Source organism: Cuculus canorus, chromosome 38 (assembly GCF_017976375.1).
Source record: "Cuculus canorus isolate bCucCan1 chromosome 38, bCucCan1.pri, whole genome shotgun sequence".
Classification (NCBI taxonomy): domain Eukaryota; kingdom Metazoa; phylum Chordata; class Aves; order Cuculiformes; family Cuculidae; genus Cuculus; species Cuculus canorus.
Window position 1 is genome coordinate 437,806 of NC_071438.1, and position 15,079 is coordinate 452,884.

Consider the following 15,079-nt stretch of genomic DNA (forward strand, 5'->3'; position numbering starts at 1 on the left):
TATGGTCCTCCAGAACCCCTTTATGGTCCTCCAGAACCCCTTTATGGTCCTCCAAAACCCCTTTATGGTCCTCCAGAACCTCTTTATGGTCCTCCAAAACCCCTTTATGACCCTCCAGAACCCCTTTATGGTCCTCCAGAACCCCTTTATGGTCCTCCAGAACCCCTTTATGGTCCTCCAAAACCCCTTTATGGTCCTCCGAAAGCCCTTTATGGTCCTCCAAAAGCCCTTTATGACCCTCCAGAACCCCTTTATGGTCCTCCAGAACCCCTTTATGGACCTCCAAAACCCCTTTATGGTCCTCCAGAACCCCTTTATTGTCCTCCAAGACCTCATTATGGACCTCCAAAACCCCTTTATGGTCCTCCAAAACCCCTTTATGACCTCCAAAACCCCTTTATGGTCCTCCAGGACCTCATTATGGTCCTCCAAAACCCCTTTATGGCCCTCCAGAACCCCTTTATTGTCCTCCAAGACCTCATTATGGACCTCCAGAACCCCTTTATGAACCTCCAAAACCCCTTTATGGCCCTCCAGAACCCCTTTATGGCTCTCCAGAACCTCTTTATGGACCTCCAAAACCCCTTTAGGACCTCCAAGACCTCTTTATGGTCCTCCAAAACCCCTTTATGGTCCTCCAAAACCCCTTTATGACCCTCCAAAACCCCTTTATGACCTCCAGAACCCCTTTATGGACCTCCAGAACCCCTTTATGGTCCTCCAGAACCCCTTTATGGACCTCCAAAACCCCTTTATGGACCTCCAAAACTCCTTTAGGACCTCCAAAACCCCTTTATGGTCCTCCAAAACCCCTTTATGGTCCTCCAAAACCCCTTTATGACCTCCAAAACCCCTTTATGATCCTCCAAAACCCCTTTACGGTCCTCCAAAACCCCTTTATGACCTCCAGAACCCCTTTATGGTCCTCCAAAACCCCTTTATGGTCCTCCAAAACCCATTTATGGTCCTCCAAAACCCATTTATGGTCCTCCAAAACCCTTTTATGGTCCTCCAGAACCCCTTTATGGTCCTCCAGAACCCCTTTATGGTCCTCCAAAACCCCTTTATGGTCCTCCGAAAGCCCTTTATGGTCCTCCAAAACCCCTTTATGGTCCTCCAAAACCCCTTTAGGACCTCCAAAACCCCTTTATGGTTCTCCAAAACCCCTTTATGGTCCTCCAAAAGCCCTTTATGGTCCTCCAAAAGCCCTTTATGGCCCTCCAAAACCCCTTTATGGACCTCCAAAACCCCTTTATGGTCCTCCAAAAGCCCTTTATGGTCCTCCAAAAGCCCTTTATGGCCCTCCAGAACCCCTTTATGGCCCTCCAAAACCCCTTTATGGTCCTCCAAAACCCCTTTATGGTCCTCCAAAACCCCTTTATGGACCTCCAAAACCCCTTTATGGACCTCCAAAACCCCTTTATTGTCCTCCAGAACCCCTTTATGGTCCTTCAAAACCCCTTTATGGTCCTCCAAAACCCCTTTATGGCCCTCCAAGACCTCCTTATGGCCCTCCAGAACCCCTTTAGGACCTCCAAAACCCCTTTATGGCCCTCCAGAACCCCTTTAGGACCTCCAAAACCCCTTTATGGCCCTCCAAAACCCCTTTATGGTCCTCCAAAACCCCTTTATGGACCTCCAGAACCCCTTTATGGTCCTCCAAAACCCTTTTATGGTCCTCCAGGACCTCCTTATGGACCTCCAAAACCCCTTTATGGTCCTCCAAAACCCCCTTATGGCCCTCCAAAACCTCTTTATGGTCCTCCAAAACCCCTTTAGGACCTCCAGAACCCCTTTATGGTCCTCCAAAACCCCTTTATGGTCCTCCAAAACCCCTTTATGGTCCTCCAAAACCCCTTTAGGACCTCCAAAACCCCTTTATGGTCCTCCAAAACCCCTTTATGGTCCTTCAAAACCCCTTTATGGTCCTCCAGAACCCCTTTATGGCCCTCCAGAACCCCTTTATGACCTCCAAAACCCCTTTATGGTCCTCCAAAACCCCTTTATGGTCCTCCAAAACCCCTTTATGGTCCTCCAAAACCCCTTTATGGTCCTTCAAAACCCCTTTATGGTCCTCCAGAACCCCTTTATGGCCCTCCAGAACCCCTTTATGACCTCCGAAACCCCTTTATTGTCCTCCAAAACCCCTTTATGGTCCTCCAGAACCCCTTTATGAACCTCCAAAACCCCTTTATGGCCCTCCAGAACCCCTTTATGGTCCTCCAAAACCCCTTTATGGTCCTCCAAAACCCCTTTATGGTCCTCCAGAACCTCTTTATGGTCCTCCAGAACCCCTTTATGGACCTCCAGAACCCCTTTATGGCCCTCCAGAACCCCTTTAGATCCTCCAGAACCCTTTTATGGTCCTCCAAAACCCTTTTATGGTCCTCCAAAACCCCTTTATGGTCCTCCAGAACCCCTTTATGACCTCCAAAACCTCTTTATGATCCTCCAGAACCCCTTTATGGTCCTCCAGAACCCCTTTATGGTCCTCCAAAACCCCTTTATGGTCCTCCAGAACCCCTTTATGGACCTCCAAAACCCCTTTATGGTCCTCCAGAACCCCTTTATGGTCCTCCAAAACCCTTTTATGGTCCTCCAGAACCCCTTTAGGACCTCCAAAACCCCTTTATGTTTCTCCAAAACCCCTTTAGGACCTCCAAAACCCCTTTATGTTCCTCCAAAACCTCATTATGGACCTCCAGAACCCCTTTATGGTCCTCCAAAACCCCTTTATGGTCCTCCAAAACCCCTTTATGGTCCTCCAAAACCCCTTTATGGACCTCCAGAACCCCTTTATGGTCCTCCAAAACCCCTTTATGGTCCTCCAGAACCCCTTTATGAACCTCCAAAACCCCTTTATGGCCCTCCAGAACCCCTTTATGGTCCTCCAGAACCCCTTTATGGTCCTCCAAAACCCCTTTATGGTCCTCCAGAACCCCTTTATGGCCCTCCAGAACCCCTTTAGATCCTCCAAAAGCCCTTTATGGTCCTCCAAAACCCCTTTATGGTCCTCCAGAACCCCTTTATGACCTCCAGAACCCCTTTATGGTCCCCCAAAACCCCTTTATGGTCCTCCAAAACCTCTTTATGGTCCTCCAAAACCCTTTTATGGTCCTCCAAAACCCCTTTATGGACCTCCAAAACCCCTTTATGGTCCTCCAAAACCCCTTTATGGTCCTCCAGAACCTCTTTATGGACCTCCAAGACGTCATTATGGACCTCCAAGACGTCATTATGGACCTCCAGGACCTCCTTATGGACCTCAGGAACCTCTCTTTGCTTCGGAATTCACTCATCGGAGCCGTTGGGGCTCGCGAGGAAGAGGTCGCGATACCCAAAGGCCGCGTGGAGTCCTTCGTCTTCGTCTTCTTCTTCTTCGTCGTCGTCGTCCTCTTCGTCCTCTTCGTCGTCGTCGTCTTCTTCGTCCTCTTCGTCGTCGTTGTCTTCTCCTCCTCCTCCTCCTTTCTCCTCTTCCCCCTTCTCGCCCCGAAGAAGGCGTCGAACCGTGGGGTGACTCAACCCGAAGAAGTCATCTCCACCACCACCACCACCACCTCCAGAGCTTCCGGAAGGTTCTCCCAAGAGGCGAAGGAGACGTTGGTAACAAAGCGCCGGCGTCGAACCCCAAACGACGTCACCGCTTTCTTCTTGGGCTTCGATTTCGCAACGCGGACCTTGAAGGGAGGCGGCGAGAGGAGAGGCCACGCCTGAAGGGGACCTCCAAAAGACCTTCAGGGACCTCCAGAACCCCCTTATGGTCCTCCAGAACCCCCTTATGGACCTCCAGAACCCCTTTAGGACCTTCAAAAGACCTTCAGGGACCTCCAGAACCCATTGATGGTCCTCCAGAACCCTTTATGGGCCTTCAAAATCCCTTTAGAACCTCCAAAACCCCTTTATGACCTCCAGAACCCCTTTATGGACCTCCAAAAGACCTTCATGGACCTCCAGAACCCATTTATGGACCTCCAGAACCCCTTTATGGTCCTCCAGAACCCGTTTAGGACCTCCAAAAGACCTTCAGGGACCTCCAGAACCCCTTTAGGACCTCCAGAACCTCTTTATGGACCTTCAAAAGCCCTTTATGGCCCTTCAGAACCCCTTTATGGTCCTCCAGAACCCTTTTATGGTCCTCCAAAAGACCTTCAGGGACCTCCAGAACCCCTTTAGGACCTCCAAAAGACCTTCATGGACCTCCAGAATCCATTTATGGTCCTCCAGAACCCCCTTATGGTCCTCCAGAACCCCTTTAGGACCTCCAAGACCTCTCTGTGGACCTCCAGAACCCCTTTATGGACCTTCAAAAGCCCTTTATGGACCTTCAAAACCACTTTAGGACTTCCAGAACCCCTTTATGGACCTCCAGAACCCCTTTATGGACCTCCAGAACCCCTTTAGGACCTCCAGAACCTCTTTATGGGCCTTCAAAATCCCTTTATGGGCCTTCAAAAGCTCTTTATGGACCTCCAAAACCCCTTTATGGGCCTTCAAAAGCCCTTTAGGACCTTCAAAACCCCTTTATGGACCTTCAAAAGCCCTTTATGGACCTCCAGAACCCTTTAGGGACCTTCAAAAGCCCTTTATGGACCTCCAGAACCCTTTAGGGACCTTCAAAAGCCCTTTATGGACCTCCGGAACCGCTTTATCGACCTTCAAAAGCCCTTTAGAGACCTCCAGAACCCCTTTATGACCTCCAGAACCCCTTTATGGACCTCCAAAACCCCTTTATGGTCTTCCAGAACCCCTTTATGGTCCTCCAAAACCCCTTTATGATCCTCCAAAACCCCTTTATGGTCCTCCAGAACCTCTTTATGGTCCTCCAAAACCCCTTTAGAACCTCCAAAACCCCTTTATGGTCCTCCAAGACCTCATTATGACCCTCCAAAACCCCTTTATGGTCCTCCAGAACCCCTTTATGGTCCTCCAAAACCCCTTTATGACCTCCAAAACCCCTTTATGGCCCTCCAGAACCCCTTTATGGTCCTCCAAAACCCCTTTATGACCCTCCAAAACCCCATTATGGTCCTCCAAAACCCCTTTATGGTCCTCCAAAACCCATTTATGGACCTCCAGAACCCATTTATGGTCCTCCAAACCCCCTTTATGGACCTCCAGAACCCATTTATGGTCCTCCAAACCCCCTTTATGGACCTCCAGAACCCATTTATGGACCTCCAAACCCCCTTTAGGACCTCCAAACCCCCCTTCTTACGGACCTTGAAGGACGCGACAAGCGTAGAGGCACCTCCTGGTGGGGTGGTGGACGCTGGTGAAGATCCTGGTGCTGTGGAAGCCGATGGGTAAGGTGGACCCCATTGGGACCACCCCGAGGTGGTGGACGGTCAACGGCCCCAACGTCAACGGCAACGTCACCGTCCCACCGCGGCGGCGCCCTTTGGAGGTCCCTTCCGGCCTCAAGATGGCCGACGGCACCGGGAAGTCCACCCGAGGAGCTCCACCAGGTGGTTCTAAAGGAGGTTCTGGTGGGGCCGAGGGTTTGAAGAGGTCCTTTGGAGCTTCTCGAGGTCCATCCGGTGGTTTGGAGGTATCTCTGGGGTTGGGATGGAGGGGTTGAGGTGGTTCTTTGGGTTCTTCTCGTGGTCGTGGACCATCGGTGGTCCACGAGGACCATGGGGAGGTGGGAGGTGGCCCCGGAGGAGCTCCTCCGCCATCGCGGGAGGTGGTGGACCACCGTCCGTCACCTCCAGGACCATCGCTGGAGGCCTCTCGGGAACCTGTGGAGAACCACCGATGTCTTCACCTCATTGATCTTCATCGGATCTTCACCTTCTCCATCTCTTGGACCATCGTTGACCCCATCCCACCTCCTTTTGGACCTCCATTGACCCCATAGACCCCATCCCACCTCCTTTTGGACCTCCATTGACCCCATAGACCCCATCCCACCTCCTTTTGGACCTCCATGGACCCCATGGACCCCATCCCACCTCCTTTTGGACCTCCATTGACCCCATGGACCCCATCCCACCTCCTTTTGGACCACCATTGACCCCATTGACCCCATCCCACCTCCTTTTGGACCTCCATAGACCCCATCCCACCTCCTTTTGGACCACCATTGACCCCATTGACCCCATCCCACCTCCTTTTGGTCCTCCATTGACCCCATAGACCCCATCCCACCTCCTTTTGGTCCTCCATTGACCCCATAGACCCCATCCCACCTCCTTTTGGTCCTCCATTGACCCCATGGACCCCATCCCACCTCCTTTTTGACCTCCATTGACCCCATGGACCCCATCCCACCTCCTTTTGGACCTCCATTGACCCCATGGACCCCATCCCACCTCCTTTTGGACCTCCATTGACCCCATTGACCCCATCCCACCTCCTTTTGGACCTCCATTGACCCCATTGACCCCATCCCACCTCCTTTTGGACCTCCATTGACCCCATGGACCCCATCCCACCTCCTTTTGGACCTCCATTGACCCCATTGACCCCATCCCACCTCCTTTTGGACCTCCATTGACCCCATGGACCCCATCCCACCTCCTTATGGTCCTCCATTGACCCCATCCCACCTCCTTTTGGACCTCCATTGACCCCATCCCACCTCCTTTTGGTCCTCCATTGACCCCATCCCACCTCCTTATGGACCTCCATTGACCCCATGGACCCCATCCCACCTCCTTTTGGTCCTCCATTGACCCCATGGACCCCATCCCACCTCCTTTTGGACCTCCATTGACCCCATGGACCCCATCCCACCTCCTTTTGGACCTCCATTGACCCCATGGACCCCATCCCACCTCCTTTTGGTCCTCCATTGACCCCATGGACCCCATCCCACCTCCTTTTGGACCTCCATTGACCCCATAGACCCCATCCCACCTCCTTTTGGACCTCCATTGACCCCATGGACCCCATTCCACCTCCTTTTGGTCCTCCATTGACCCCATGGACCCCATCCCACCTCCTTTTGGACCTCCATTGACCCCATAGACCCCATCCCACCTCCTTTTGGACCACCATTGACCCCATTGACCCCATCCCACCTCCTTTTGGACCTCCATTGACCCCATAGACCCCATCCCACCTCCTTTTGGACCACCATTGACCCCACAGACCCCATCCCACCTCCTTTTGGTCCATCATTGACCCCATTGACCCCATCCCACCTCCTTTTGGTCCTCCATTGACCCCATTGACCCCATCCCACCTCCTTTTGGACCTCCATAGACCCCATAGACCCCATCCCACCTCCTTTTGGTCCTCCATTGACCCCATCCCACCTCCTTTTGGACCACCATTGACCCCATGGACCCCATCCCACCTCCTTTTGGACCACCATTGACCCCATTGACCCCATCCCACCTCCTTTTGGTCCTCCATTGACCCCATCCCACCTCCTTTTGGACCTCCATTGACCCCATCCCACCTCCTTTTGGTCCTCCATTGACCCCATGGACCCCATCCCACCTCCTTTTGGTCCTCCATTGACCCCATGGACCCCATCCCACCACCTTTTGGACCTCCATTGACCCCATTGACCCCATCCCACCTCCTTTTGGTTCTCCATTGACCTCATTGACCCCATCCCACCTCCTTTTGGACCTCCATTGACCACATAGACCCCATCCCACCTCCTTTTGGTCCTCCATTGACCCCATAGACCCCATCCCACCTCCTTTTGGACCTCCATTGACCCCATAGACCCCATCCCACCTCCTTTTGGACCTCCATTGACCCCATTGACCCCATCCCACCTCCTTTTGGACCTCCATTGACCCCATGGACCCCATCCCACCTCCTTTTGGACCTCCATTGACCCCATGGACCCCATCCCACCTCCTTTTGGACCACCATTGACCCCATAGACCCCATTCCACCTCCTTTTGGACCTCCATAGACCCCATCCCACCTCCTTTTGGACCTCCATTGACCCCATGGACCCCATCCCACCTCCTTTTGGACCTCCATTGACCCCATGGACCCCATCCCACCTCCTTTTGGACCTCCATTGACCCCATGGACCCCATCCCACCTCCTTTTGGACCTCCATTGACCCCATGGACCCCATCCCACCTCCTTTTGGACCTCCATAGACCCCATGGACCCCATCCCACCACCTTTTGGACCTCCATTGACCCCATTGACCCCATCCCACCTCCTTTTGGACCTCCATTGACCCCATGGACCCCATCCCACCTCCTTTTGGACCTCCATTGACCCCATAGACCCCATCCCACCTCCTTTTGGTCCTCCATTGACCCCATCCCACCTCCTTTTGGTCCTCCATTGACCCCATGGACCCCATCCCACCTCCTTTTGGACCTCCATTGACCCCATAGACCCCATCCCACCTCCTTTTGGACCTCCATTGACCCCATGGACCCCATCCCACCTCCTTTTGGTCCTCCATTGACCCCATGGACCCCATCCCACCTCCTTTTGGACCTCCATTGACCCCATGGACCCCATCCCACCTCCTTTTGGACCTCCATTGACCCCATGGACCCCATCCCACCTCCTTTTGGACCTCCATTGACCCCATCCCACCTCCTTTTGGACCTCCATTGACCCCATGGACCCCATCCCACCACCTTTTGGACCTCCATTGACCCCATAGACCCCATCCCACCTCCTTTTGGTCCTCCATTGACCCCATGGACCCCATCCCACCTCCTCCTCGGCGCTGCCGCGGCGTTGTCCCCTCTCCGGAGAGGTTTCCCGCTCGGAGCTGGAGAAGACGGGCGAGGAGGAAGCGTCGTTCCTCACGAGCTCGGAGCCATTTGACCTCCAGCCGCGCCACTTCGTCGCAAAGGGCTCCGTTCTCCAACACCAACGTCCGCGCCGCGCGGCGAAGCCACCGGTAACGCTCGCCGGGGCGCGGCCGCGCCGCCTTCGGCATCTCCTGCACACCAAGATGGCCGCCCTCACCCAAAACTTGAGGGTCTTCAACCAAAAGTTGAGGGTCTTCAACCAAAAGTTGAGGTTCTTCACCCAAAACGTGAGGTTCTTCAACCAAAAGTTGAGGTTCTTCAACCAAAAGTTGAGGTTCTCACCTAAAAATGGAGGTTCTTCACCCAAAAGTTGAGGGTCTTCACCCAAAATTTGAGGTTCTTCACCCAAAAGTTGAGGTTCCTCACCCAAAAATGAGGTTCTTCACCTAAAAATTGAGGTTTGTGAATGAAAACTTGAGGTTCCTCACCCAAAAGTTGAGATTTTCACCCAAATTTTGAGGTTCTTCACCCAAAACTTGAGGTTCCTCAACAAAAACTTGAGGTTCTTCACCCAAAAGTTGAGGTTCCTCAACCAAAACTTGAGGTTCTCACCCAAAACTTGAGGTTCTACACCCAAAAGTTGAGGTTCTTCACCCAAAATTTGAGGTTCTTCACCCAAAACTTGAGGTTCCTCAACCAAATTTGAGGTTCTTAACCTCAAACTTGAGGTTCCTCACCCAAAACTTGAGGTTCCTCACCCAAAACTTGAGGGTCTTCACCCAAAATTTGAGGGTCTTCACCCAAAACTTGAGGTTTTCACCCAAAATTTGAGGTTCCTCACCCAAAACTTGAGGTTCCTCACCCAAAACTTGAGGTTCTTCACCTAAAAGTTGAGGTTCCTCACCCAAAACTTGAGGTTCTTCACCTAAAAGTTGAGGTTCCTCACCCAAAACTTGAGGTTCTTCACCTAAAAGTTGAGGTTCTTCACCCAAAACTTGAGGTTTTCACCCAAAATTTGAGCTTCTTAACCTCAAACTTGAGTTTCCTCAATGAAAACTTGAGGTTCCTCACCCAAAACTTGAGATTTTCACCCAAAATTTGAGGTTCCTCACCCAAAATTGAGGTTCTTCACCTAAAAGTTGAGGTTCTTCAACCAAAACTTGAGGTTCCTCAACCAAACCGTGAGGTTCTCACCCAAAACTTGAGGTTCTTCACCTAAAAGTTGAGGTTCTTCACCTCAAACTTGAGGTTCTTCACCCAAAAATGATGTTCTCACCTAAAAATTGAGGTTCATCAATGAAAACTTGAGGTTCCTCACCTAAAACTTGAGGTTCCTCAACCAAATTTGAGGTTCTTCACCCAAAAATTGAGGTTCCTCACCCAAAAATTGAGGTTCTTCAACCAAAAGTTGAGGTTCCTCAACCAAATTTGAGGTTCTTCACCCAAAAGTTGAGGTTCTTCACCCAAAAGTTGAGGTTCTTCAACCAAAAGTTGAGGTTCTCACCTAAAAATGGAGGTTCCTCACCCAAAAGTTGAGGTTCTTCAACCAAAAATGATGTTCTCACCTAAAAATTGAGGTTCATCAATGAAAACTTGAGGTTCCTCACCTAAAACTTGAGGTTCCTCAACCAAATTTGAGGTTCTCACCCAAAACTTGAGGTTCCTCAACCAAAAATGATGTTCTTCACCCAAAATTTGAGGTTCTTAACCTCAAACTTGAGGTTCTTCAACCAAAAGTTGAGGTTCCTCACCTAAAACTTGAGGTTCTTCACCTCAAACGTGAGGTTCCTCAACCAAAACTTGAGGTTCTTCACCCAAAATTTGAGGTTCTTAACCTCAAACTTGAGGTTCCTCAACCAAAACTTGAGGTTCTTCACCCAAAAATGATGTTCTTCACCTAAAAATTGAGGTTCCTCAATGAAAACTTGAGGTTCTTCACCCAAAACTTGAGATTTTCACCCAAAATTCAGGTTCTTAACCTCAAACTTGAGGTTCCTCAACCAAAAGTTGAGGTTCTTCACCCAAAAGTTGAGGTTCTTCAACCAAAAGTTGAGGTTCCTCACCCAAAACTTGAGGTTCTTAACCTCAGACTTGAGGTTCCTCAACCAAAACTTAAGATTTTTACCCAAAATTTGAGGTTCTTCACCCAAAACTTGAGGTTCTCACCCAAAAGTTGAGGTTCTTCACCTCAAACTTGAGGTTCTTCAACCAAAAGTTGAGGTTCTTCACCCAAAATTTGAGGTTCTTCACCCAAAAATGATGTTCTTCACCTAAAAATTGAGATTCATGAATGAAAACTTGAGGTTCTCACCCAAAACTTGAGGTTCTTCACCTCAAAGTTGAGGTTCCTCAACCAAAATATGAAGTTCCTCAACAAAAACTTGAGATTTTCACCCAAAACTTGAGGTTCCTCACCCAAAAGTTGAGGTTCTCACTCAGAACTTGAGGTTCCTCAACCAAAACTTGAGGTTCCTCAATGAAAACCTGAGGTTCTTAACCTCAAACTTGAGGTCCTCACCCAAAACGTGAAGTTCTTCACCCAAAAGTTGAGGTTCCTCACCCAAAATTTGAGGTTCCTCACCCAAAATTGAGGTTCTTCACCTAAAAGTTGAGGTTCTTCAACCAAAACGTGAGGTTCTCACCCAAAATTTGAGGTTCTTAACCTCAAACTTGAGGTTCTTCAACCAAAAGTTGAGGTTCTTCAACCAAAAGTTGAGGTTCTCACCTAAAAATTGAGGATCTTCACCCAAAAGTTGAGGTTCTTCACCCAAAACTTGAGGTTCTTCAACCAAAAGTTGAGGTTCCTCACCCAAAACTTGAGGTTCTTCACCTCAAACGTGAGGTTCCTCAACCAAAAGTTGAGGTTCTCACCCAAAAGTTGAGGTTCTTCACCCAAAACTTGAGGTTCCTCACCCAAAACTTGAGGGTCTTCACCCAAAATTTGAGGGTCTTCACCCAAAACTTGAGGTTTTCACCCAAAATTTGAGGTTCCTCACCCAAAACTTGAGGTTCTTCACCTAAAACTTGAGGTTCTTCAACCAAAAGTTGAGGTTCTTCACCCAAAACTTGAGGTTCTTCACCTAAAAATTGAGGTTCTTCAACCAAAAGTTGAGGTTCTTCATCACCACATGGGTTGGGGGGCACTTAGGGGGCATAGGGGTCACTTAGGGGGCAGTTATGGGTCAGAGGCATCACTTAGGGGTCACTTGTGGGGCTGTGGAGGCACTTAGGGGGTCGGAGTGGTCACTTAGGGGTCACTTAGGGGGCAGAGGGATCACTTAGGGGTCACTTGTGGGGCTGTGGGGGTACTTAGGGGGTAGTAGGGGTCACTTAGGGGTCACTTAGGGGGAAGAGGGATCACTTAGGGGTCACTTGTGGGGCTGGGGGGGCACTTATGGGGCAGAGGGGTCACTTAGGGGTCACTTGTGGGGCTGTGGGGGTACTTAAAGGGTAGTAGGGGTCACTTAGGGGGCAGAGGGGTCACATAGGGGGAACTTAGGAGGCTTAGGGGGTCACTTGTGGGGCTGGGGGGCACTTAGGGGTCAAAGGGGCACTTAGGGGTCACTTGTGGGGCTGTGGGGGTACTTAGGGGGTAGTAGGGGTCACTTAGGGGGCAGTTATGGGGCGGGGGGGTCACTTAGGGGGCAGAGGGGTCAGGTAGGGGGAACTTAGGAGGCTTAGGGGGTCACTTGTGGGGCTGGGGGGGCACTTAGGGGACAGAGGGGTCACTTATGGGGCAGAGGGGGTCACTTAGGGGGCAGAGGGGTCACTTAGGGGGCTGAGGGGTCACTTAAGGGTCAGAGCGGGCACTTAGGGGTCAGAGGGAGTCACTTATGGGGCAGAGAGGGGTCATTTATGGGGCAGAGGGATCACTTAGGGGTCAGAGAGGGTCACTTAGGGGGCAGAGGGAGCACTTATGGGGCAGAGGGGGTCACTTAGGGGTCAGAAGGGGTCACTTATGGGGCAGAATGGTCACTTATGGGGCAGAGGGGTCACTTATGGGGCAGAGGGGGTCACTTAGGGGGCAGAGGGATCACTTATGGGGCTGAGAAGTCACTTATGGGGCAGAGGTATCACTTATGGGGCAGAGGGAGTCACTTATGGGGCAGAGGGGTCACTTATAGGGCTGAAAGGGGCCACTTATGGGGCAGAGGGGTCACTTATGGGGCAGAGAGGGCACTTATGGGGCTGAAAGGGGTCACTTATGGGGCAGAAGGATCACTTATGGGGCAGAATGGTCACTTAAGGGTCAGAAGGGGTCTCTCATGGGGCTGAGGGGATCACTTATGGGGCTGAGGGGTCACTTATGGGGCTGAGAGGGATCACTTATGGGGCAGAGCGGGCACTTAGGGGTCAGAGGGGTCACTTATGGGGCTGAAAGGGGTCACTTATGGGGCAGAGGGGTCACTTATGGGGCTGAGGACGGGTCTCCTGGGGGTCCCCCGCCCCCCTCAAGCCCCTCCCCCTCTCCCGCCCCACATCCGCCCCACATCTGCCCCACATCCGCCCCACATCCCCCTCCGCCATCATTCGGGTCACGGGTTAACGCGCGGCCAAACCTTTCTCCGAAGGGGTTTCGGGGGACTGAAAAGGGAGGGGGCGGACCGGAAGTGGAGGGGCGTACCGGAAGTAGAGGGGCGGAGCTTAGATGAAGAGAGCGAGAGCGGAAGTGATGACGTCACCGGAAGTGGAGGAGGAGGAGGACTTCCCCCCCCCCTTAAAAAGGGGTTCAGAGAGACGCGGACGATAGAGGTGAGAAACGATCTATGGGGCAGAGCGGGACCCACGGATCTATGGGGCAGAAGGGATCTATGGGGCAGAAGGGACCCCTCTGTGGATCTGTGGGGCAGAAGGGACCCCTCTGTGGATCTGTGGGGCAGAAGGGACCCCTCTGGGGATCTATGGGGCAGAAGGGATCTATGGGGCAGAGCGGGACCCACAGATCTATGGGGCAGAAGGGATCTATGGGGCAGAATGGACCCCTCTATGGATCTATGGGGCAGAAGGGATCTATGGGGCAGAATGGACCCCTCTGTGGGGCAGAATGGACCCCTCTATGGGGCAGAAGGGACCCCTCTATGGATCTATGGGGCAGAAGGGACCCCTCTGTGGATCTATGGGGCAGAAGGGACCCCCTATGGATCTATGGGGCAGAAGGGACCCCTCTATGGATCTATGGGGCAGAATGGATCCCTCTGGGGATCTATGGGGCAGAAGGGACCCCTCTATGGATCTATGGGGCAGAATGGACCCCTCTGTGGATCTATGGGGCAGAATGGACCCCTCTATGGATCTATGGGGCAGAAGGGACCCCTCTATGGGGCAGAATGGACCCCTCTATGGATCTATGGGGCAGAAGGGACCCCTCTGGGGATCTATGGGGCAGAAGGGACCCCTCTATGGGGCAGAAGGGACCCCTCTGTGGATCTATGGGGCAGAATGGACCCCTCTATGGATCTATGGGGCAGAAGGGACCCCTCTATGGGGCAGAATGGACCCCTCTATGGATCTATGGGGCAGAATGGATCCCTCTATGGATCTATGGGTCCATAGAGGGGATTTTGGGGTCAAAAAGGGGCATTTGGGGAGCGGAGAAGGAGGATTTGAGGTAAAAAAGGGGGATTTGGGGTTGGAAAAGGGGATTTGAGGTAAAAAAGGGGAAATTTTGGGCGGGAAAAGGGGGATTTGAGGTAAAAAAGGGGGATTTTGGGCGGGAAAAGGGGGATTTGGGGTAAAAAGGGGGGATTTTGGGTGGGAAAAGGGGGATTTGGGGTAAAAAAGGGGAATTTTGGGTGGGAAAAGGGGCATTTGGGGTAAAAAAGGGGATTTTGAGGTGGAAAGGGGGATTTTGGGGTGAAAAAGGGATTTTGGGGCAGAAAGGGGGGATTTTGTGGCAAAAAAATGAGGATTTTGGGTTGAAAAGGTGGATTTTGTGGTAAAATATAGGGATTTTGTGGCTAAAAATGAGAATTTTGGGGTGAAAAGGTGGATTTTGTGGCAAAAAATGAGGATTTTGGGTCAAAAAGGTGGATTTGGGGGGAAAAAATGAGGATTTTGGGTCAAAAAGGTGGATTTTGTGGTAAAATATAGGGATTTTGTACCTAAAGATGAGAATTTTGGGGTGAAAAGGTGGATTTTGTGGCAAAAAATGAGGATTTTGGGTCGAAAAGGTGGATTTTGTGGCAAAAATTAAGGATTTTGTGGTGAAAAGGTGGATTTTGTGGTAAAAAATGAGGATTTTGAGGTGAAAAGGTGGATTTTGTGGTAAAAATGAGGATTTTGTGGCTAAAAATGAGAATTTTGGGGTGAAAAAGTGGATTTTGTGGCAAAATATAAGGATTTTGGGTCAAAAAAGTGGATTTTGTGGCAAAAAATGAGGATTTTGAGGC

The 15,079-nt window shown here is 51.4% G+C and overlaps 1 protein-coding gene across 1 annotated transcript; it reads right to left on the reverse strand.

The window, feature by feature from the left end:
- Positions 1–3,151: 3,151 nt before the first annotated feature.
- On the reverse strand, positions 3,152–9,023 carry TBRG1 (transforming growth factor beta regulator 1). Its single transcript, XM_054053064.1, has 3 exons — positions 8,650–9,023; positions 5,220–5,738; positions 3,152–3,677 (listed from the first exon to the last, which is right to left on the reverse strand). The coding sequence occupies exons 1-3, from the start codon at positions 8,876–8,878 to the stop codon at positions 3,292–3,294; spliced, it is 1,134 nt and encodes a 377-aa protein (XP_053909039.1). The 5' UTR covers positions 8,879–9,023; the 3' UTR covers positions 3,152–3,291.
- Positions 9,024–15,079: the final 6,056 nt, after the last annotated feature.